Source organism: Xyrauchen texanus, chromosome 25 (genome assembly GCF_025860055.1).
Source record: "Xyrauchen texanus isolate HMW12.3.18 chromosome 25, RBS_HiC_50CHRs, whole genome shotgun sequence".
Lineage (NCBI taxonomy): Eukaryota > Metazoa > Chordata > Actinopteri > Cypriniformes > Catostomidae > Xyrauchen > Xyrauchen texanus.
Window position 1 is genome coordinate 22,254,702 of NC_068300.1, and position 26,001 is coordinate 22,280,702.

The 26,001-nt window shown below is 40.7% G+C and overlaps 1 protein-coding gene across 4 annotated transcripts in view; it reads right to left on the reverse strand.

Annotated features, from left to right (window-relative positions):
- The window catches only part of samd11 (sterile alpha motif domain containing 11), a 138,428-nt gene that overhangs the window by 21,375 nt on the left and 91,052 nt on the right, over positions 1-26,001 (reverse strand). For all 4 annotated transcript variants that reach the window (XM_052092168.1, XM_052092166.1, XM_052092165.1 and 1 more), the window contains exons 5-6: positions 16,111-16,203; positions 6,275-6,430 (exon numbers count right to left, since the gene is read on the reverse strand). In XM_052092168.1, coding sequence (XP_051948128.1) covers positions 6,275-6,430; positions 16,111-16,203 — 249 coding nt within the window. The remainder of the gene's footprint in view (positions 1-6,274; positions 6,431-16,110; positions 16,204-26,001) is intronic.

Genomic DNA, 26,001 nt, shown 5'->3' on the forward strand with positions numbered 1-26,001 from the left:
CGAATATGCTATTTGGAAAGGCATGAATAATGACTTCAAAATGAACAACAGATTCATCTGAATATTATAAAAAATATTCATATGACAGATTACACAAGGCACAAGGACAAAGCGACATTTTAAATAAATGTAAACAAAATTACAAAGAATTTATGAATCTATGCAGCCAATATTTCTAAAGTGAAAACCTTATGAATGAAAATGCTCACGTTGTGATTTCAGATCCGATCTCTCGACTCACTTTGCGGTCTCTGTTAATTGTGCACATCTGGAGCTTGTCAAGTGTAACATTAAGACATAGACATTCCACTTCTTGAAATGTCTATGTTAATGTATCACACGATTCACACGTAATTCCTAGGTATTTATTTATAGCCTAAACCCGAGTGTGATGTTAAATTCCTGATCTGAAGTGATGATTTCCCATCGGAGCTCGTCTATCCGTCTTTTAAAGTTTACCACATTTATGTATGCATCAGCAATAAAGGAAATTATCTGGTTAAGACTTTATTCCGGAGAAAGTTAAAATGCTCCATAAAGGTTTAAATGCTCCATAGAGAATTCACTTTTGGAAAATTAAGAAACTGAAACATGCTCCATCTTTTTTCTTCTTTTAACTGTGCTACACTGTAAGGTGCTATATAAATTTAACATTAGTATTATTAGGGGTTCAAGCACAAAGTGCTAGAAACCCTATTGTTTTTGCTCAGAATTTTTTTATTATTATTTTTTTGCTTTAAAACTGATTGTGGAGTCCAAACCGTAAAGCGTAGAGACATGAAACTTGGTCGGAAGGTAGTACTCACTGTCAATACCAATAAGTACTCAATATCAATAATTATTAAAAAGTTTGAACTTTCAATTCACGTTAGCTACAATATGCGAAAACACAGGAAGTAGGCATGGCCACTTTTACGTAAATGGCTATAACTCTTGAATGAAATGAGATATCTTCACTAAACTAGACATACTTATGTATGGGCTCTGTGCAGTTTTGCCACTTGGTGGCGTATAACAAGGAAACTGGAACTATGGAACCGTTGGTCGGATTGACTTCAAACTTTGCATACAGTGTCTTTGTCTCAGGTGCCATTAATGTCTATGAGGACATTTCCGTATGTTTAAAAACATGGCCGCCATCGGTCAATAAGCTTTTAGCAGCTATTTGGCATGGTTAACAAAGATCAATTGAAATGAAACTAGGTGGACCTATTTGACTCTTGGCCTAAGTGGTTGATAAAATCAGCCACTGGATGGCGCTATCATGAATTTTGTGCATAGTAACGGTTGTATATAACGCAGTGTTTTAAAAAACACAAGCAATTCATATATGTCACACCATTCATTAAATATCTGAGACTTCGTCAACATCTTTTGCTAATTAGTCCTAGGTTTTTTGCTCAATCCCAACAAAATAATTGCCACAAGAATCTCTGGAGTCTATTTATAGATAATTATTAAAAAAAAAATCGATTTTACGTGTCGACGGCATGCAAAACATTAGTTGACTTAGCCATTGCTACTTAAATAGTTATAACACTTAAACTAAATTAGATATTGTCATGAAATTTGGCACACTTATGTAAGGGCTCATTCTGAGAACAAACATACAAAGAAATGGTGGCACTATAACAATGACAAAATTTTAAATTGTATGTAACAATGTTACCACTTTTCTGATTGAGTTGATATTTTGTATGCATTTTGTGCAATGCCTTTGTTGCATAATGTACGAGAAATGCCTATTATGGTCCAGAACATGGGCTTAAAGGCCCTACAGTGCTTGAACCCCTATAATTGCTGCTTGCAGCTATATTTATTATTATTATTTAACTAAATAATGTTCCATCCATCCATCCATCATCAACCGCTTATCCTGTGTACAGGGTCACGGGGGGCTGGAGCCTATCCCAGCTAACATTGGGCGAAAGGCAGGGGACACTCTGGACAGGTCGCCAGTCCATCGCAGACTAAATAATGTTGTCTTATAAAATTTATGATGATTTACGGGACATGCACCTGTTTGTAGACTATATTGATTTTATTTTCATTTCTTTTAATGTTTGAATTTGTATTTATTATTCACTGCACAAATGTGTGCTTGACATTTCACATTTTGCCTGACATCTCCTGCTTCCTGAATATTGTTTTCATACATGCACAGATAATGCACAGTTTCATGCAGATATTAATATCAGAAATACCAGGAGAAACCACAGTTAACAAAATATTCCACAATTAATGTAGCAAAATACAAAATAGTAGTTTTTTAATAATGGTTGTATAATAACAATAATTATTATTAGGTTATTATTATGAAAATGCATATACAAAGCATATTTTATTAAAAGAAACTATAAATGTTAGAGTAATATTTAAAATTACATTTAGTTTTGACACACCCAGTTCTATCCAAATACAGATACAGATAATTTTGTCATATGAACAGATACAGATACAAATACAAATACAGATGATGGCTTCGCTGCACACCCCTTCTATCTGTATAAAGTTATATCCAATAGTGTGATTACAGTTTTTTTTAAGTTTAATAGGATTTGCAATGTAGGATTTCACCTAGTAGATCACCTAATGTAAAAAAAAATTAAAAGCTGTTTAAAAGCAGTAGCTTAAAGAACATAAACATAACACTGCACTTTTATCAACAGCTGTTTGCTAAAAATGGCTTGCCATTAACACGTTCACTAATATTTCTTCACTCAAAAATAACTTGCATCCATATATAATTAACACCCAAGTTTCTTGTTTACAGACACCAAACAGTTGCTATCACTATTCCAACCATTGTGCATTCAAGAGTGACTCCTGTATTTTGTACACACAGGACTATAATTTAAGGGATTGACTCCTGCATTTAAATGCAGTTGTTACTCTTTGAGAGGTTCTGTATGGCACAACAGGTCTGCGTGTGCCAGGAGCCTATAACAGGTGCAGAACTAATTGGGAATTCTTGCAGGCTGTCATGGTGGTGTTAAAGTGGAGGTCAGATCCAAGAGCAGTGGTCTTTGGAGTGGAAGGCAATATGTTTTCCTTTTTCCTGAGTTTTGGTTTTTAACAAAAATTCCCTACCATTCCTTTAATCAAGCAAGACAAGAGGGATGAGGTGAGTGTTTGTGTGTTTTAGGTTAGCATTTTTAGAGAGCATTTTTAGGTTACAAGCTGTTAATTACAAGGGTATTATGCTATTAATGTGGTTTATGAGGACATTTCTTGTGTCCCCATAATTTACATCACTTAAAAAACATACTAAACTATGTTTTATTGAAAATGTAAAAATGCAGAAAGTTTTTTGTGAGGTTTAGTTTTAGAGTATAGAATCTATAGTTCATACAGTATAAAAATCATTATGTCTATGGAGAGTCCTCATTATGATAGCTGCACCAACATGTGTGTGTTGAAGTTCCTAGCAACCGCATGGCCATAGCTAAAGGTGCACAACACCTTATAGCCCCCCCTACAAATGCACACGACACACAAACCTATCCATGCTTCTTTCTCAGCCCTTTCATTTCAGGGCCTCCACTTCAAACACATGAAAGGATGCTCTGCAGGGATCCAGGCGAGAAAGAATGAGGGAGGAAAGAAAGAGAGAATATAAAAGCAGGGCTGCACATGGAGAGTTCTGGAGAAGTGTGTGCATATGTCTGGGGGGGATTGGTCAGAGAGGCCCGGCCCTACTCTCTGCCTATGTCAAGGGGCCATTGAAGCCTCTACTGTATAGAACCCAGCACTGCATCAACACTTCCAGACACACTTCAGAGGCACGCACGAGGGGGTAGGGTGGGCTGAGTGTTGGGGTATAAAGGAGGAGGCATAAGCAAGGTGCAGAGATAAGAAAAAAAGGAGCCGGAAAGAAAGAATGTATCTCAAAGGAGAGAGAGAAAGGGAGAGGATGTGATGGAGGCACGTGGTGGAAGAGAAGAGAGGTAGAAACACAGCTGGGGTTGACGCTTCACTGCACCAGAGAGGTTTTGCTGAATACTCACTCCCATAAAGTCTAAAGCAGCTCTGTGTGTGACATGGAGCTGAAGAACAACAACATAAAACAAAAAACCCAAACTGGAACATAAATTAAAAGCAACTTGAGGACAAAGGAAAAAAAATAGTAAAGTATGAGGGAGTAAGAAGGGAATTCTTGGGACAGACAGACAAGCGGAAACAAATTTGTCATGACGTGAAAATCCGCCTGGAGAATATCAGCATCTAAGGGCTAAAGAAAAGTATAAGAAAGGTTAAAAAAAGGTAAAAGCTTTAAAAAAAGAAACAATGGAAAAAAAAGAAACTTTGCAGATCCATAAAGTAGACCAGTGGTTTTCAACTGGTGGGTCTATTCTGAGAGGGTTGTGGATAGCACAGAAAAACTATACTAAATGCAAAATATTGTGAATAGTTATGAGAGAAAAATAAACAGGCTTCTTAGCTTTGAACAAGCAAAGGAAATGCTTCCCATATATTTGTTGTTGAAGTCAATGGTTGTGCGTTCCAGTGAAACTCATTTCACAAACAAACTCATTTCACATTCACAAACTTAAGCAGTAATTTGTTGCCAAGTCACTTGGTAGAAACTAGACAAATTAGGCAGATGCCAACATGCGCAGGGTGCCTGATATCCCCTCATCCATTAACAAAATTATGCAAGTAAAAAAATACAAACCAGATCAAATACGATTTAATTTGCATCAAGGACAAACATAGCTTGTCTTAACCACAATTTGTCTGAAGCATTGAATTATTTGCTGCTGCAAGCATGAAACCATTTAATTCAAGATACATTTAGAGACCAAAATTGTTAATGTATTATTAATAAATTAGCTAAATGTTTTCCCTTTGCAGTTCATTTAATGTTCATTTTAAATGTTTTAATGTTTGATTTTACTTTGTTTACTTGTGTTCGAGAACAATTTTGGTACTGTCTTGGGTTGCCTTGATGTCCAATGTAAATCTGGGTCATGAAGCAAAACCAGTTGAAAACCACTGCAGTAGATCACTGGGTGAAAAGGTGAGAGTCGTATCTGGCTCATCAAAGTCCTGGCAGCCAGACATTGTTGGCAGTGGCTGACTGGCATGGCCTTATCGCAGGCTTATGAGCTCAGCATGCAAGGGCAAGCAAGCACATTTGCATTCCTCAGGGGAAGAACAACACCTTGGCCTGGTGAGTCTGTTTTCAATAGTAACCATTAGGAAACAATACACCTGACATTTTTTTCAGAAATCTGGGTGAGGAGCCTATGGTGACCCTGCAAATCATGTAGCTTCTGTGTTTACCATAGAGGATAAACGCAAAATCTTTTCTTTACAGATTCAAATTCCTTTTCACAAATAACCACACCTTTTTTTTTTGGAGGGTGGTTGTGATGGATATGGGGAGAAGAGATAGAGTGAGGTAGGAAGTAGAGCTGGAAAGCGAAAGCAAGAGAAAATTATGAGATGAGAGGAAGATGTGACAGATTTGGAAAGGGAATTGACACCCCGGCAAGCTGTGTGCATATTTGTCTACAACGTGCCAAAAACAGGGATCTATTAGGTGGAGGTGACAGAGAGCGCAACACTGCTGTCATAAAATACCAGACACGAACAGCACATAAAGTGGCACTAATTTCTTACAGATGTAGGAGAGGGGCAATTAAATATTTGATTGTGTTCACCCCTTGGATTTGCAAGCAGCAATTAAGAAGCATTAACAATCAAATAAAATTTAAGTCATATGCTCTTAGAATGTGAGATTGATTACATTTATGCTACTGAAAAAAAGCCATAAAAGCTGCAGGCAATTAATGTTTTCTGAGTGAAAAAATTCTAAAAAGCATTGGGGCACAGTTAAGATGTAACCAAACATATAAAATAATGTTTACTTTAGATTTCAGTTTTCAAAACGTTTTTTCTTTTTCATCACTTCTGTTAATGTAACCACTGTTCGTCATCAATGACCATATATTTGAAAAAGAAAGAAAAAAAGAGAAAAGGTGCAGATTCCATGGTGTTGGTAATATAGAGGTTTGGCTTGCAGCCAATCACAGGGCCAAATCGATCCAGTCAACCTCAGGGCCCAATGGCAGTGTTATTTACTACTGTGTGTGGCAGTAGTCGCAGATCACCCACTCTGACATCCTACTGTTGGGTGGGCTGAGACCACAGATAGAATTGTCAGTATTCTCTGCAGTAGAGTTTGAGCTGTTTGTGTGGTATCAAGGAATAAGACAACATGGCCAATTAGAGTTGGTACAGAAACAGGCTTGCATACACACACACTCACCATGGCTTGGGACACCCATGTTGTTAGCCAGCTGGTACAGGCGCTGCTGCTGCTCCTCGTAAGTGCCATGCTCATTCAGAGCTGACATCATGCGTCTGTAGTGCTCCTCGGGGGTCATGTGACTGCCCAGCTCCAGCGCAGGCGTGTGAGAGTTCTCTGCGTGACGAGAAGAACCAAAATTAAATCAGTTGTTCCAAAAAACTACCTCTGAGTAAGCTTGTAAATTATTGTGCGAGTGTTGTAATTACAATACAGGAGTACATGCAGGGTTGAAAAATTAAACAAAGGTTTAAAAAAGGGTAAAAAAAAAAACACTCAAGTGAGAAAAAATGGCTTTGCCATGTAAATAAAATGAAGTTAGTTCTGTCAGTTTGATCAGTAATTTCTAAGGAACTGCAACGAATTGTAACAACAATAGACTAACACTCACTCAGTGATTCAAAGACACACAAACCAAGGCCAAAGTATACTTTGGTTTTCCGTGTACTAGCACAGTAAAGGCAAACTGTCAGCGTGCAGCCTAGTTTTTCTAGACACGTGGACGGTCCACGTTTTGCATGTCATTGGTGCATGCACCTGACATTTACTGTGCTGAAAGACTATAACAAAGTAGTCGTAGTGCGTATGCGGCAAATCCGACCATTTGGGTTCATGGTCAAAAGAGTATACTTTGAAAGGCTGAGCTCTCGACCATGCATGTGATGGAAAAGAACACGGAAAAACGAATCATAATCTAGCCTTAAAAAAGACATCTGTCGCGACACTAACAACTTTTACCGCAGCAGAAAATGTACCATCCATCCATCCATCCATCCATCCATCCATCGTCAACCGCTTATCCTGTGTACAGGGTCGCGGGGGGCTGGAGCCTATCCCAGCTAACATTGGGCGAAAGGCGGGGGACACCCTGGACAGGTCGCCAGTCCATCGCAGGGCAGAAAATGTACCATCAAAAGTTTTTCTAGGACGACTAATGGTTTTTTCTCCCAGAATTACATGCAGCAACACATACTGTATACATGGAATATTTGTTACAATAAACCGATGCACCGATGTATCGGTTGCCGATATTTATCAGCAAATTATTGACGAGATCTTTTTATTAATTTGTTGGGATATTCTCCCCTTTTTCTCCAAAATTTGGTATCCCCAATGCACTCTAGGTCCTTGTGGTGGCGTAGTGACTCGCCTCAATCCGGGTGGCTGAGGTTGAATCTCAGTTGCCTCTGCGTCAAAGACGTCAGTCCTCTCATCTTATCACATGGCTTGTTGAGCATGTTACCGCAGAGACATAGCGAATGTAGAGGCTTCCCTCTATTCTCTGCGGCATCCACGCACAACTCACCACGCACCCCAATGAGAGTGAGAATCACACATTATAGCGACCACAAGGAGGTAAAACCATCGTGACTCTACCCACCCTAGCAACCAGGCCAATTGATTGAATGAACTCCAAAGAACATAATGTAATTTCTCATTCTTATGTTAATGTGGAAAACATCAAAATGCTATGAAACCAGCAGACTTCAGTAACATATCTGACAAAAAATTTCATATCGGTGCATTCCTAATTAAACCACCATAATGATGTATTAGGAACAAAAAAATACTTCTGTGCAGTATCACCGAGAGAAGAGACTAGCTTGTGCATAATGTTGCAAGTGACACAATGGCCTGCACTATTTTGTACTATTATACAAGGAAAAACAACAAAATAATCTCATTGTCATAAATAAATGCAAAAATACAGTTTTATGGCCAGTATGATATATTTCTGGCTGGACAATTTACAAAATTTACATACCATTGGCAAGTGAGTACATTTTGGACTCTGAGTGTCTGAGTATGAACGAGTGAGTGAGTGAGGTGAGTGAGTGAGTGAGTGAGTGAGTGAGTGAGTGAAAGAGAGGGGTATGTGTGGTTCTCTTTTGGAGCAGGTGGTACACAGGGCAGTAACTCAAGCCAGCACATGGGGAAAGACTCTTGGGGTAGAGAGGGGTGGAGGAAGAGAGGTGGAAGGGGGGGATATTTTACCCTCCTCATTGAAACCTGAGCCTGGCCCCAGGCAGGCGAACAGGAGCAGTGCGGCCCAGCGCAGGGGATCAGGGGGAGTGTGTTCTGCCAAACGACAGATAATACACTCGAGAGGCTTCAGGTGTGTGTGCTCAAGTGTATGATGTTTTGAGGCACTGTATGTACAATTGTGTTGTACGTGCGTTTGTTTAAGCTAGCTCATGTAATGTACACAAGTGTTGTGTGCATACCTGTTTACGTTTTGACAATAGCAGAGAATAACTTGATTTGCTGTCTTTTTTGAATAAGCTGATTTTTGGTAGTTATTAGCATATTGGTGTTCATGTAAGCGCACTCAATATTTCTGTAAAAAAAAAAATCAAGCTTTCAAGCAAAAGCGAGTAAGCAAAGGTATACATATTCAAAATTAAGAATTACAAGACAGTGCTTTGGCAGAGGGATTTTCAGTGAATAACGATCATCTGTTCAGCACACAAAGCTAATCAATGACTTCAGAAGACTTGGAATTTAGCACACAAGTCATATACATTTATTGTGCTTTTGTGGTGATTTTTTACAATAATTTTTGTAGCTTGACAGCCTCAGTCCTCATTATATCATTGCATGTAAAAGAGCGACCAAGACATTCTGTTGTAGAAATTGTCCCTAGAAGTGAGCTAAACCTGATAAAACTTCGCTTTGGGGACATTCTGAGTTTTTAAAAACAATATATAAATAAAGCATATTCTGTTTTTAATTCTAAATGCAAAAAGTTTCCTTTTAAGGGTAGGGTTAGGGTTAGTCAGTAGTCAATATAATTACCTTTATATAAAAACAATAGAAGTCAGTGGCATTTTCTACAAGTCTATAGTAAGTCCATGGTCAGTATGATTTCCCCTTAAAAGGTGCATTCACTGCTACAGGAGACATGAAGGTATCTGCAGTTTAAAGCTGCTTGTCTTACTGCCTGTATCACTGAACAGTTTGTGTTAAGTCCAGCTTTTGCAGTTTTTCTGTCTGCTTTAGTCATTAAAGGTAATACCTGCCCTGAGATCAGTGCTGACCTCCAGCTGTGCGTACAGTATATGTGTGCAAGTATTTGTACTTTTGTGTGCAATTTATGTGGTTATGTGTGTGTGTTTGTGCAAGTTTGGGAGGTAAGACCTTAGACAGCAGCAGCTGCTGCTGAGCTCTCAAACAACACATACATGCACACAAATCCACGGACATTCGACACATTGTTATGTTGTTTGGGTGTGGTGTGGTGGTGGATCACAGACATGCAGACATAAGGCATAAGATCAGCGGTGTTCCAAAGCCATGCTAATCCACAGCGGGTGACCGACTGAAGCCAACTGTAATTTACAGCGTTAAAACACACATAACACTGATTTATCGTTCTCAGTGCAGAAGTCATGCTGTTTGGCTACATAGTGATGAGTGAGCAGGTAAAGCTTCAAAATAAAACACAGTCCAAACAACAGAGAGCTCAGATGCCTAATCGTGGTTTCCTAAATAAGTTTAATTTCTCTAAATGAGCACACACAGCAGGCGTTGAACGTCCTTTTCAGGATACGTCTTTTTAAAGATGCCCTTCCGCCTCTGTGTAGTTCCTGGAAGCGGTTGATATCTCTCTGCTCCTGACAGTCATAGACGCTGCCCCATGTGTCTGGGCTTTCCTTCCTAAAAAGGAATGCCACTCCAGCCGCCCCCACATCGCTCCTTCTTCCCACGGGATTGAGGATGACCAGGCTAGCGATGGAGGCGATTTGGGGATGGCAGTGGGCTCGGTTTTGCCAGGTAAATCTCCACGAACCACCTGCCCCCCGACATGCTTGTTGACTTCCTTCCGTGCTCAAGTTGAGAGCAGCTCGCCTCAAGGCCAGTCTGACTACTCCTCGGACCCGCCGAGCTGGATGAGGAATTCACTGCTGCATCTGAGAGTGTCCGGCTTCTGATGTGGAAGACTCGACTGGGCTGCCACCTTTGGGTCAGCCCGCCCAGTCTGAGGCTGATGCCCAGATGGCCAACATGCTTGCCCGGTCTGCCGTGAGTGTGGGGTTGGACTGGAACCCTCTGTCCTCCCCGCAGCCCTCACAGCTAGAAGATTGGTTCCTCGTGTCCGAGCTAACCCCCCCCGCCCCCGCCACAGTACCCACATTCTCAATAAAAGAGCTACTTCCACGTTCTCATGGTCATCTGGCCCACAAATGCCATTCTCACAACAACCTGGCACCAAACATCGGCACCCCGGACACGGACACCTCACCACCGGACCCACGCTCTCATCACATGTCGCAACTCGTTCGTCATCTCCTCCTTTGGAGTCAGCCGTGCCACTCATATCTCGGGCAACCACAACAAGGCTGCGAATGCGCTGTCGTGACAGGGCACGCTCAGTGGAGAGCGCTCATCAGGGAATGGAGGTTAGTAAGCTAGATGTTTTGTGCAGTTCTGGGTGAAGGTGAGTGTGTTTAGTTTAAAGTCCCTGTAAAATTTTGCTGCTTTTAGTCTATATTTATTCCCTTTAAGGTCATCAATATGCTAGTGTACTTCTAAATGCTGACAAAATTCATTTTCAGAAGATCTAAGCATTTAAATGCTTATATCTTTTTTAGAAAATTTCATGACAACACTAAGCATCTTAACCCTTGGGGTCTGAGGGTGTTTTGGGCCCTGGAGACGTTTTGACATGCCTTGACGTTTGTGCTTTTTTCAGTTGCTTAAAAACATATTAATGTCTAAAGTCTGATAACACTGTATTCAGCACAAACTGGGCTACAATAATATGTGAGCAACATGTATGTTTGTATTTTTGAGAAAATAACGTTTATGCGTGGTTTTTGAAAAAACAAAATTTTTAAGTCATTGAAATAAGGCCATATAACACATACTAAACATTTGTCCACAAGACTTTTGAGAACTGGATCTTGTAGCCTAGAGTTTTTGCTACAAAATGATATGAAAACCATCTTGATCACTCATTCATACAAAACAATATACTAATTTAACTTTTGTAAGACAATTTTTGTGTTAGAAAGGTCATATGCAAGGAGGCGTGAACTATCATGAATATTGAGGTGATTCACACCTGAAGAGACAAAAGACCCCTGTGCCTATCACTGAGGAATGTGACAGAAAGAGAATGAATGTGAGGAGACTTAATGATCAAAATCAAGTTTTAAGTTAAAAGAATTAATCTGACTATACATTTTCTTTACATAAAGACTTTACTTAATTTTAGACCTACACTACCATTTAAAAGAAGTCTCTTCTGCTCACCAAGGCTGCATTTATTTGATCCAAAATACAGTAAAAACATTGTGTGAACTCTTTTTACAATTTAAAAGAACAGTTTTCTATTTGAATATATTGTAAAATGCTATTTGTGATCAAAGCTGAATTTTCAGCATCATAACTGCAGTCTTCAGTTTCACATGATACTTCAGAAATCATTATAAGATGGTGATTTTCTAATATGGGCATATTTAAAGTGCATTTTACTCATTTACACCAGAACAGATATTTGCAAGCACAAGCATTGATGATGATGAGGCAGCATAAACACTAAATAAAATATATTCTAAACATTCATATAATTTTATATCATATTACATATCATATTTATATCATACATCATACAATTTAAATACCTTCTTTAGCCAAACAGCATTTAAATGTAACTAAACTTGCTTATTAGGAGTCATATTTCAAATGTAATAATGAAAACTAAATGACTTACTCATCCGAAATTGTATCCTCGGCTGGATCAAGTCACTCTTCAAAATACAAACGTTCATCGGAGGCCTGCTCTTCTTTTGATTAAAATGTTAACGCTTCCTTACTATACAGGAGTGTCCTCGCCTGTGTATCGTTACAAACGCGCAGAAAAGTGAATGACTTTGTTTTTAAGGCACAGTTGGGGGCTTTTACCATTTGCCTTGATCGCTTCAGCACATTAGCGTATGAATGGCACCCTCTGCAGGTGGGTGGGATCACATTACCTATAATTAGATGAACCAGTAAACAATGTACATCGCTTTGTTTCATACAGATTACATTGCAGGAGAATATTTGTTTTAAATTTTAATTGTTTTATTTAGACATATGTTTCATGTTTGTGTGATAAGTATTTGCAGAGTTTCATTTCATTTTTTTTATGTGTTTCAGAAATATGCTCGTGAACACAGAGACTGCTGAAAGCTTACCCTTTTTATTTTCTTTATTTTACAAAAGCACAAGGTTTTGTTGTTATTTTGAGTGTACACAAATAAAAGTAGACCCTTTATAGTCTCTAATGATGTCTTACACTTATCTGTATGCCCCAAAATTACGGATTATTTTAAATAGTTTCTACTGTAATGCCGAAAATATCCAGCAGGACGTGCCGGCGCGTCCGTCGCCCCTAGAGGGTTCACAACGTTGTCCGATCAAATGCTTTCTATAACACGAACACTCCCTCCCCCAGTGTATCTGGCTGTGTTCTAACTGGCGCTGATCATGCCTTTGCAGGGTACTTTGTAAGAAGCCCAATCCATGCTGTAGGGTCAATTCCAAACAGATTTTCCAATAAGAATCACTTTAAAATTTGTTTTTACTTATCACTGTCACCTTTCAGCCTTCTGAAGTTCTCACAGTGGAGTGTAATTGTCTTTGTATAGAATAATGCATAGGAATGATGACTTGTAAATAAGACACGCTGACACTGAAGCTGGACGAAAGGAAACTCGATGGAGTTTATTAATATTTTTCTGCAGGAGGTTTCTTGGATATATCGTTTGAGTAAGTTTTTTTTCTTTATGCTTAGTGTATTGTGATTCAAAATGTGGACAATGTATCTTCTACTCGCTTGTTTCACATTCATCTGTATTTGCACAATGGCTCCAGCCTTGTCCTAACATAAAGTCTTTGCCCTAAATTTCATAAGTCATTTCATTTGGAAATATGTCACAACACATTAATAAAGTTGTAACTTTGTTTTTATGGTGACTTTAAGGGTTGTGGGTCTCTGTTTCAAGTGTCATCTCAGTCACAGCCTCAGTGAACCAGTAGGCACCCAAGCAAGACAGCAAGTCAAGTCTCAGCAACACTTTCCGTTTATTGATTTCCAACTCTTACAACACCTCGTAAACACCAAGAACTCCCCCTTTCTGAGTGATGTTGGGCAAACATGGAGGTGAATTATCATGCAGTGGAAGTGAGAAGCACAGAATTATTTCTTTTTTTTTAAAGATCAAATGTGTAATTTCTGCTTCACCAAACCGAATTGCAAAACAAATTTTCCTTACACATATTGTGGCAGTCCTGAGGTGAAGTGTCCATTGTGTGGCTCTAATAGTGAGTAAAGGTTTCTCCCAAAAGCATGGGTTTTTTAAGGTTATTGCTATCAAGTTTTAAATCATCAAAACAAACCTTCCTATCCTATAATACCACCCACAGCCACTAGCTGGACACTACTCTGGCATGATGTAAGAGGGCAACGGATGCCGTGCGCACATGTGGTTTGTTTTCAAATAAGTGCAAGAAAATATCGGTCTTGTCTGTGATTTGGTGAAAAATTCTGCTGTATAGCAGGTGTATAGCAGGCTAAAAAGGCTCTTGAAATAGTTATTTTCTCAAAAAGAATCTTTGTTATTAGAAAGAAGGTTCTATTAAACGTTGTTTCATAAATTTGTATGATTAAATTGATGCTCATTCAAAGATATGCAGGGCTGAAAGACTTAAAAACAGCTAAGTTATTTTTTATAATGAAGATTTCTTTGTATCACTGGCACAAAAGGGGGATTAATTAACAGCAAAAACAAAATAAACAAACAAATAAAAAAATCAGTATCGACATCGGCCAAATTGTTATTTTAAACATCGGTATCGGCCCAGAATTTCACAATCAGTACATCTCTTGGCAGAACCTTAGTAATGTGTCCGCCCAGAATCATTACACTGATGAACATACCACAAACACTGTCAGTGATAAAATTATGGAGAAATGGCAGGACTTGTGATAGAAATCAAGTTTTTTCAGCCTATGTAAGGAACATTATAATTACCAGCTTCACGATTGCTGTAAGAAAGCAGATAGCCACATAGCCTCCTTGTGGACTAGTTCTTTCAGTTAGTCAAACTCCCAATTAGACTTTGGGAAACGTTTAATGTTTCTTGAATTAGTGATATTTTAGTGCATTTCTATCTTTATACTGTGTAAGGCTTTGTTTGGAAAATGTTAATAAAGCATTATATTGTTATAAATAGATTAGTTTTCTTTCCTAAGATGGAAATAAATACATTTTGACAGGAAAATAAATATATATTGTGTCAAATTTCAGAATTTTCAAAATCTGAGATTAATCACGATTAACTATTTGTTTATTTATTATTTGCAATAAAACATTTTAATAAACTGACAGCCCTAATATATATATAAAAATATAAAAAATTGCTGCGATATCGTGATGTTTTTAATTACACTTTCGGCTTGCGGGCCAACTATCATCCTCTGTCAATTGAGCTACTACGCAATTTGATTGCGCATGAACAAGCTTGTAGAAGTAGTTGGTTATGGAATGTACATGTACATATCGCCTTAAAAGATAAGCACTATCGTAAAAGTGTTTAGATGTCATAAGATAACTTTGTGAGAGAAACAGGTTGAAACTCATGAATTTACTTGTGATTTGTGTCAGTAAAGGTTGTTGTTGTAGCCTGTTTATTTTACCAGAAAACTGTCATGATATGTACAACAATCAACGTAAAAATCATTTTGCAAAAATGTAGGTATACTAACGCGATTCTATGATTCCAGGTTGCGAACACTCCTCCCGTTTTCCATTGGTCAGAAAACAGATCCTGCCCCCAACTGGTCGGAATGCTCAACATTCAATATTTTGATAGCGTCTCTGTGTTTACAGGGATCAACCTAACCAATTAGTCAGCCGATGGTTTGCATATAGTTGTATAGTAATCTATTGTAATATAGAAAAAATGACAAACTTCACATTTAAAGAAAACAACAAGAAGATAAAAGAGATGATCAGGGATGGGAGGGTTACTTTTGACATGTATTCCACTACAGATGACAGAATATTTGCTGTAAAATGTCATTTGAACCGTATTCCGTTAGATTACTCAAGGTCAGTAACGTATTCTAAATACTTTGGATTACTAATTCAGAACTGGTAGATTTTTTCACTTGTTTTCACTTTAAAAATTCTGTCAGTACAGTAGTTATTTTTAACACATGTTAAAAATACATTCTCTGAAAAACCTAAATACCTTGTGCAGTGTTGTTTCTAAAACAAGATCAATCAAATATATCTTGTTTTAAGGATTTTTAGATATTTTTACAGGAAAATAATATTAATATAAAAAATTATTATCAAGAAAAAGATTTTTGCCCTAATATCAAAGGTCTTACTAGAAAAAAGAAATTATGATCCATCCTAATTTTGTATTTTAAATACGCAATCCCATTACATGTATTCCGTTACTCCCCAACACTGGAGATGATTTCCTTAGTCTATACTGAAGTGCTTTAAAGAACATACAGCTGTACATTTAAAACATGCTAATTACTGAAGCATATCTGCACTTGTGAACTCACAGTGAAGAGTGTCTGGATATGTTAAGTGGAGGAGGAAGATGTCTTTCTTCCACTGAGAGTTGTTCTCTCCACCCTCTTACTATGTGTCCACCCCTTCCCTCCACTTTCACTCAATCTCAACCTGTCTATTCCCACCTACACCATTTTATGCACTAAGGTTAAACAGCTCTGATTGTACCACATTATCATCTCTAGCACACACACATTTCTCAAGAGGGTCCCCTACCTTTAGGTGACACGCTTCGGGACTTCTTGCTGTCAGATGGGCACTCGCTGCTGCTGTTGGGGGAGTAGGCTCTCCTCTTGCCTAGTATGTCATCTGTGGGGAAAAAATTGAGAGAAAGGTGTTCAAATACAGTCAGACGGCCCCTAAACCCCTCAGTATGCAGCTTCTGCCTGGCTCTGTACCTGCATACATGCTGAAGCTGTGAGAGAGCGACTGAAGATACGGTGAGATTAGAAGGCCCTGTGCCAGCGTGGATGACAGATCTGGTTCTTATTCAGCCATGTGCAGAAACGGGAGATTTTTTGCTTGCTCTCTCTCTCTCTCTCTCTCTCTCTCTCTCTCCCTCTCTCCTATCTCGCACAAACACACTCCCTCTCTCTTTTTCACTCACCCTCTTGCGCTCTACTGCTGTTTCTGCTTTTGTTCTTTCCTATCTCTAATCTTGACTATATCTATCTATCTATCTTTCTGTCTATGCATACAAAAACTCCTGGTCTTCACACCGGCCTGATACTACAAAACAGTGCAAAAAAAAAAAGGAAAGAAAGTAGCATTTTCAGAAGTACTTTCCTCTCTAGCTGTTGTCAGGCCTTTTTTGCCTATTCTCTCACTCTCACTTGCTCTTTGCAGTCCATACAATGCTCGCACCTTTTGCTAATCTCTTCCTTCCTTGATTTCACTCTTTCTTTTCCTCCCCCCTTTCATTCTCTCTTTATCTAGAAGAGTGGAGGCTGTATGTATAAGCCTAATGCATCGCACTAGTGAGTCGTTGATGTCGCCCCCCAAACACATCACAAATCAATATCCTGCTAATCACACTGGGAGGGGTGCTGCTGAGAGCATGGTTCTGCATGCATGCAGGAAGGAAGAGACTGTTTGTCATTGCACTCTCCTCTCTCTCACTCTCTCTCTCTCTCTCTCTCTGCCCTCATGCACCACAAAAAGTAAAAAAGTCAAAGCTGCAGAGTTATGCTCTTCCTTTTGCATTGTCGTGTTTGTTTGTTGCTGTCTGATTCTAGAATTAATAAGACTTTGTTTTTTTTTACTTAAATATTATTGTATGTTTTCTATGCATTTAAAAAAAGTTATGCTAATGTTTTTTATGTAAAACACACATTTATGGATATCTGTAGGAACATCGTATGCACCTTTTAAAGGTGAAGTGTGTAAAGTCAATGGGGTCCAATACTTTCAAGGTGCAAAAAGGACAAATAGATCCATGTGATGTATAAAAAGTGTATGTAGGAAATACAGCGGTGGTGGATTTCTGAAACGTAGGATGGCAGGGGAAGACTTTAGGTCTAGGGGTTGGGTTATTGTTTCTCTGACTAATCAGGTAGAGCTTTCCTGATGAATATTACTCAATCGTGCCATAAGTTATTGCTTGTGATGAGGAGGAGGGCCAAGAGGATGCATGCCCAGCGCTGAGTTGCCCAATCAGTGGGAGAGAGATATAAGAAGGAGCCGTTGCCTATGCCAGGGGACAGAGGACCCACTGCCATCAGCCGGGAGGCAGAGGAACCGCTGCTGTCCACCAGGGGATGGAGGAGCCACTGCCGACTGCCAGGAGGTGGAATCCAGTGCCATTGCCCGGCATCGTGGAGGATCCTTGGACAGCTGACTTGCATCTTCCTCCAGTCCCTAGTTTCAGCACCAGTTTATGGATCTCTCTATTTGTTTGGGAAAGGAGGAAGCAGGAACTGGATAACAATCAACAGATTTTTAATAAAACAATGAGGAAGACTTAACATAAATGTGCGCACACACAACACTGCTGTGTGCGTCTCTCTCTCACTCTGTTCCCCGGTTCCTCTTTTATCTTTCTCCCGCTTATTGGTAACTCAGCACCGGGCATGCTTCCTCTCAGCACATCCACGCCCTCCTCCTCGTCACTTTGCTATACTCGTGAATATAAATGACTCTTCCCCTGCCATCCTACATTTCGGAAACTTGTCAGTGGGGTGAGAAAGATCTAAGTGGTTAACATGTACTTTGATAAAGATGACACAGATGCTACAGTAACCTCCAATATATGCAAAGTGGCCTTCAAATATAACTAGTGCTATGCATAATCATTTAAAAGGGCACCCATTAATGGTAGTTAGTTATTTTCAACATGATCAGCACAACTTTGTGTGTTTGGACTTCTGACCTGGTTGCTGTTTTTGTATTTCAAGAACACAATTCGGCGACAATTACAAAAGCACTTCAAGTTGGAGTACAGTGAAATGACAGAATGTATCCCCATCCTGAACACTAGATCCTGAGTCCACCTGTAATCATCTGTACAAGTGGCACACGAGGAGGGGGAACCGCTAGCATCTACAGGTAGTCTAGGCTACACTAAAATATGTTCAGACACCTTTGCTAACTTTTAGCTATGTTACAGCTCAACATATGCCTACATCTTGTTGCACATTTCTTATAAAAAGGTGCTATAGAGGAGATAACATACTGTAATGGTTGATGTTTGTAATATGAGTTTCAGATGGCATGGGGGTGAGTAAATAATAGAGACTTATAATTTTTGGGTGAACTATCAGCTGAATTATGTAAATTCTGTCACCAAAAGCAAAAATAATCAATGTTTTCAAGCAGGCTTCCCAGACATTTCCCATCTTTCATCGGCTGCCCAAACAGATCACCCTGCCCCAAACTCAATTGCATTGAGCCAGTGTTGCAATTTCAGGCTGGTCAGGATGAACAATTACGCACATCCTCTTTAAAAGTTAAATTACCTTACCCTTAATTGTCATCCATGAATAAAGCTCTACACATCAAAGAAAGGTGTGGAGATTCTTGCATAGCATCAAAACCTAGAGTGGCTGCACCTTCATATATCTCCATCACAAAAGTACAAACTCCTCTCTCACACCCCTCCTCTCCTCCTGCCTCTCGACACCAAGCGTTCTGTTCATCCTTCTCTCTGATAAGAGTGCTGGAGAGAGAGAGAAAGAAAAGCTAGCCTGCACTTGAAAGAGCTTTTGGAGAGGCAGTGCTCGGTCTGGAAGTCTTTGTGGGGAATGAGGTTTAATAATGACGATGTTTGATGTATCATCCAAGGGGGCTGTCTATCTCACTCCAAAGAGAAAATGGGGCCTCTCTAATGGGCCCCATCTCCTCTCCTAACCTCCGCCCAAAGACAACAACAACACTCCCTCCGTCTGTCTTCCCACCTCTTTTTCTCCCACCATCAGTCTTTGAGGTGAAGAATCTTTTACTGTCAATGTTGATTTTACTTCTTTAAAACTTCAAAACAGAAATATTAAGGCTGTCAAAAGACTAAAATAAATAATTACTCTTTATGAGCTTTCGTTATTGTCATAATTAATATATACTTAACATATAATGTACTATTTTTAAGAAAAGAAAAAATTATATGTGTATGTTTTTGGTTTGGCAATGTGTGTGGATGACACTCATATATATACAAACAATTATGGGTATAAATAAAGACAAAAGTAGATTTCTGCAACAGTGCTATACTTTTCTCACTCGCATTTCTCCACAACAACACAACGCTCCTTCCTATTTTCATCCCATCAAATATCTTAAACTAATTAAAGCAATATCAAACTAAATGCAGTCATAAAATAACAGATTCAATATTTCTCAAACTACTACTTGGTGAGTCTGTTTTTCATCCAAAGCCATTGTTTTTAATGTAAAAGTGAGTGTTTAGGCATTATCAGATTGAATCATGCTGTTCTAAACCGATGTGGGCTCGTTGACATGGTGAAGGTTTCTTTTTCCATTGTGGGGCAGTACAATCATGATTCGAATTAAAATAAATGACAAGTGACCAATTATAAGTCGCCACGCCATGTACAGCTGTTCCACCAGCCTAGTTCTCTGTCTAGTTAGCTAACCATGCTGAGAAATCAGTGCGGGGAATGGTTTGTAATCATATCATACCGAACTATATTCAAGTGGAAATGCAACTGGAACCGTTTGCTCAAAACTGTTCAGCCCAATTGTGGAAACACACCTATTGTAATAATGGTCATTTTAACAATACTAATGATAAGGCTTTATGATATCCAGGGTCTGCATTTCAGAAGCTTCCTATATTAAGTTGGTTCATTCACATCATGCCCGAATCTGTAATTACAAGATTATGACTTGTAAAATGCGTTAACGTCTTCATAGACCTAGCATTAACAAGTTGTAAACTCAGAATTCTTTAAAAGCTCCAACTTGACCATCTTGACATCATGTAAAATAGCCAAATGGCAGCGGCCTCAACATTTAAAGGTAGTGAACTCATATTTCTGTTTCATATGCCATTTTGTTATGCCACTGTTACCTGGAGCGCTTTCTTTGTTCTTAAAAAATGCAACAACATGTAGAGGTGAATTCATGAATTGATGTACTAACAAATAAACTGTTGTTATCAACAACAAAGCTGTTTTGGCATTATGAGTGTTGCATAGAAATCTCATAATTTCAATTATTCTGACACGACGAGAACACAGTATTATGATCTGAAAAGTTCAAGTTAGGATTCTGAAATCGCCATGGTTACTATATATGATTCTAAAATGTCCCTGTAATATTGCCACTGTATAATGTTTGTTAAAATGGGTTTGAATCAGGGGAGCGACTGGAATGTGAAGGTATTTGAGCTTTACTGACAGTGCTGTGGCAGTACAAGACATGAAAAGTTGGGAAATACTACAATAAAACCACACCACCCCCTAGATTCTGTAGTAGACAGGCTGGCACAGACTGATCCCACTCTCTCTTCCTCTGTCTCTGTTTGACCCTAACCTCTTAGTAGTGCCTTTCCCACTGGGCTCATCCACCCTAGTGCTGCTATCTCCAGCCCAGCCTGTTCTCCAAGCTCCATTGTGTCTTATCAGGCATCCTCCTGACTGCCAACCCTCCCAAAGCCCTGGGCTCAGTCCAGTTCCTCTCCATCTCTACCTCCATCTCCATAGTTTGAAATCAACTGTCCTGAACTGTCACACAGAGTGAAGTGCAGTTAAAACTCACATACCATTCTCTCCTCTGAATCAAACTGCTCAAGTGATTAAACAGAACCTTTAAAAACATTTAAATCCTGATGATGTGATTTGACAGTGCATGACTGAGTGACCTGCAGTACAGAATTATTTCGTAAGCGAAACAGAGAAGAATTCGAGCAGGGCAGTGTACCCATGGCATTGGCGCAGGGAGAGAGGAAACCTGGCTCCGGACCACACTATATCTGCTGTTTGCACTTTGGTTTCTAGCTGAAATAATGGACTCAACAAAAGAAGTGTAAGTCCGACTGTTATTGTTCTCTGTTTTGTGCATTCATCAACTTTTGTTTGCATCTCAATTTGTTTTATTTTTGGACAGTTTCTGAAGTAGAAAGTCTGAATTTAGCTTTCTGGTTGTGCTTGGAATGGGATACTACATACAGCTTACTCAGGGGCAGATTATAACTAGCAAGGGCCCGGGGCCAATAGTCTTTTAGGTCTAAACCCCCCAATCAATAGTCAATAAATTAATTTCAGACAGCTTTCAAACATGATCGAATGGGTGCTGTTTACCAAGTGCAGCAAAGCCTCTCTCTGTCTCTAGCAGTGGAGAAGAAACACCAGCCGGGGCCACGTCCTATCAAATCGCATGCATTCATGCAAATTAGTCTCGTTACGAGTTCCTCATCCTATCCAATCATGTGCATTAATGCAAATTAGTCTTGTGACGAGATCCGCATCCTATCCAATCGCATGTATTTGAACATAGCAGAAAAATACAGTGAGCACCAATATAGATACTGGCATCTTTCACTTAAACAAACTAAGCAAAGTGAACTTCATGTGTCTGAAAATGTGAGCTAAACTAGGTTTGTGACAGGACAACATGCTTCCAGAGCACCTTTAAACAATAAAAAAAAAAAAAAAAAATCATCTAAAATTGCCTTTTTGTTTAAAGTCTTTCACAAACAGATTACTTTTGTGAAAATGTATCAAAGATGCCATCATCTCTGGCATTGATGGCAAGGAAAAACCACCAAAAATGTGATATTACTTGTAGTATAGTGGTTCTCATGAGAATGTTTCCATTATTTTATATTTATATTCCATTTATAGTCCTACTTTAGATAACAGTATTTTAAGCTTTACTAGCTTTGTATGTAGATTTTCACTTCAATAATATAAAAATGGTCCATTTAGACTTTTACATTTTTACACATTTTCTCAGGGGGTTGGGTACCCCTGAACCTGACTACTTTCATTAGTCATAAGGCCTGCTATGCATCTTAGGTATCTAAACATATTCAAACACAAACACTGGATTGCTGTCACCCAGCTTCAAAACAAACATAGATTTTATCTTTTAATATTCATATAAAATTGCACTCGGTTGACGAAGTAATTGAAATATTTGAATCTTTTGGTAGGAGATCCCCCAAACCCCACTACTTTGTCTTTGTCATAATCCTTGCAAAATTTTGAAGAGACTGTTTTGACTTTATGATTTTTTCCTTTTTATTTTACAAAGTACTCATCAAGGCCTTTTGCAGCGCAAGCGCCGATCGGAACGGTGTCTAACATGCTGTCTTTCTGAGCAAAAGCTGGTGTAAGCATGACAGGACCGAGTCGTGCCCTGTGTCAGCGCAGACTGCCAAGCTGCCCGGTCTTCTGCAAGGTGATGCCATCGATCAGGGTTGATCTTAAAGACATCGCTTGACAACATCCTTAAAGCGGAGCTTGGGTCGACCACGAGGGCGGTGTCCCACAGCTAACTCCCCATGGAAGATGGACTTTGGGAGACGTTCATCTGGCATACGACGTACATGGCTAATCCATCTGAGACGCCTCCTCCGGAGCGTGGTGTACATGTCACTGCTGTTAGTGAGCTTCAGCACGGTGGTATTTGGGACCCGATCCTGCCATGACAGGCTAAGGATCTGTCGTAGGCAACGGAAGTGAAAAGCATTGAGCTTGTGCTCCTGCCGCCGGTATGTAGGCCACGTTTCCCTTCCATATAGCAGAACAGAGAGCACACAGGACTCATATACGCGCACCTTTACGTTGAGAGAAAGGTGGCTGTTGTTCCAGACACGAGACTGAAGCCGCCCAAAGGTTGTTGAGGCACGACCGATCCTGGTATTCCATTCAGCATCAAGGCTGTTGTTTGCTGTCAAGGTTGAGCCGAGGTAGATGAATTTCTCGACAACCGACAGCACTGTGCCATTGATGGTGACGTGAGGGGAAGCAGAAACATTCTGAACCATCACTACTGTCTTCTTCAGGCTTATGATAAGTCCAAACTCTGTGCAGGCAGCAGCAAAAGAATTGCACATCTCCTGAATTTCTTGTTCAGTATGAGCCATGAAGGCAACGTCGTCTGCATAAAGCAACTCACGCACAAGGACACACTTCACCCTGGGTCTGGCCCTCAGACGAGCCAAGCTGAAGAAGTTGCCATCATACCTGGTGTGCAGCAGAACCCCAACCGGATCAGGAAACGCCCGTCGCAGCACAGCCGAGAAATAGATGCCAAACAAGGTGGGAGCGAGGACACACCCCTGCTTTACTCCGCAGCAGACATCAAACTCATTTGAGCGGGCACCGTTGAACTGTATGGTTGCCCGCAACCCATCATGGAAGCCTTGGAGTATTGCCAAAAGAGTTGCCGGACAACCGAGTCACTGCAGAACGTGGAAGAGACCAGAGCGACTCACATAATCGAAAGCCTTAGTCAGATCGACAAACACCATGTACAATGGGCGTTGCTGTTCTGCACACTTTACCTGAAGCTGGCGTACCGAGAAAATCATGTCCAAGGTCGAACGACCAGCACGGAAGCCACACTGACTCTCCGGCAGCACCTGATCAGCAACGCGCTGCAGTCTTGGAAGAATTGCGCGGGCAAGGCATTTTCCGGAAGGCTAAGGAGCCGAGATGCCACGGTAGTTGTTGCAGTCCTGCCTGTCACCCTTATTTTTATAAAGAGTGACGATGTTGGCATTCTTGAGTTCGCTAGGGATGCATTTGTTCTGCCAACAGCGTCGAAACAGGCAGTGAAGCCGCCTGACCAGCACTGCCCCGTCACACTTCAGCAGCTCCGCTGGAATTCCATCACTGCCCGGTGACTTGTTATTCTTCAGTGCTGCAATCGCGCGCTCTATTTCCATTGTTGAGATCTCCGTATCCAGCTCGTTGAGGACAGGTAGTTGTGGTACAGCAGCAGAAACAGCGTTCAAGTCGGCGTCCACAGGAGTGCCATACAGCAAGCTGTAATGCTCGACCCATCTACCAAGCTGGCCTGGGAGGTCGTTGACAACGGAGCCATCAATGGCTCACAAAGGTGCTGTTTTTTTCGCTGTAGGACCCAGTTGATGCTGCTGTACATGCCACGTATGTCCCCAGTACTTGCACACCATTCTACCTTCTCACTGAAGTCCTGCCAGTACTGCTCACATGCCTGGTGTGTAAGGCACTTGACGTCATTCCTGGCCATACGATAGTGAGCGATGGTGGAGTCATTTCTGTCTTGGAGCGCACTAAGACAGGCAGCACGCTTGTCAGCTAGGGCCGGGAGCAGAATAGCAGAGCTTGCAAGGAACCAGTCCGGCTGTTTCCTTCTACAAAGGCCGAAGACTTCAGATGCAGCCTCCATCATGGAACCTCTTAGCTCGGCCCAGGTGTTTTCAGGAGTGCCGTCAACTCTGAAGGGATGGCCCTCCATACGCGTACGGAAACTTGCCACGTATTCATGTTTCTGCATCAGCTCAATGTTTAGCTTGTTTAGGACAAGGGCATGGTTGGTGTCACAGTCTGCAGAGTGCATACTCCTATACCTTTTGACAGCGTTGAGTTGGCGCCTCCTGACAATAATGTGATCAAGTTGGTGCCAGTGTTTGGACCGGGGATGCATCCAGGTAACCTTGGATCTGATAGTTCCAGATGAGAAGGAACCCGGTAAGCATAGGCCATGAGCAGCGCACAACTCAAGGAGACGTTGGACGTTGTCATTGATGCTACCAATCCTAAAATGACCCAAGATCGGCCTCCAGGCAGTGACATCCCCTCCAACTCTGGCGTTGAAGTCCCCAAGCAGAGCTAAATCCTCCCCGGCCGGGACGGAACGAATGACCTCGCTAACATGGGCATAAAAGGCGTCCTTGTCCTCAAGGGTCGTGCCAAGATTGGGTGCATAAACAGAGAGGAGAGTGAGCAAGCCAGCCGAGTGTGACATCCACATGGACATTAGGCGTGGAGAGCAAGCAGTTGGTTGAGAGGTGGTGGACAGCAGGGTGTTCCGCACAGCAAAGCCGACTCCATGCATCGGATGATGGTCATCTGGATGACCACACCAGAAAATGGTGTAGTTCCTCTCGCGCACCGAGCCATTACCCAACAGCCAGGTCTCGCTTATAGCTGCAATATCAACTCTGAGGCGAGATAGTTCACAATCAATGACGGCTGATTTCCGAGGAGCACTGTTGAGGTCGGAGTGCACCCCAATACTTCTGATGTTCCAGCACGCCAATGTCAGAGAAGAGGAGGCAGTTGCAGAATGTCGACCTGACCGCGCCTGCCTTGCACACGTGTCCTGCCGAGCAACGACAGCCCTTGAGTGCTGCAAGGGCTCCCGATTTGCCAGTCGCTGAATACATATATGACTTTCCATGCATGCTATGGCACCGAGTGCCAGGGCAGAGTACAGAAGACGGATGTTTGCCCAGGACAACCGCCTCCCTCTGGGTCCTACGCCACTGAATCTGACGGAGTGCAAGCACGACAGTCAAGAGCAACGCAGGATCGCCCCGCAGTAGCCTGCTAACTTGGCCTGATACTCGCTGACCGTTGTCCCGCAAAGGATCTTCCGCCCACCGAGAAAGCTGTGGTAGACCAACCAGGAAAACGTTCCAATGCTCTACAACAGCTGCCA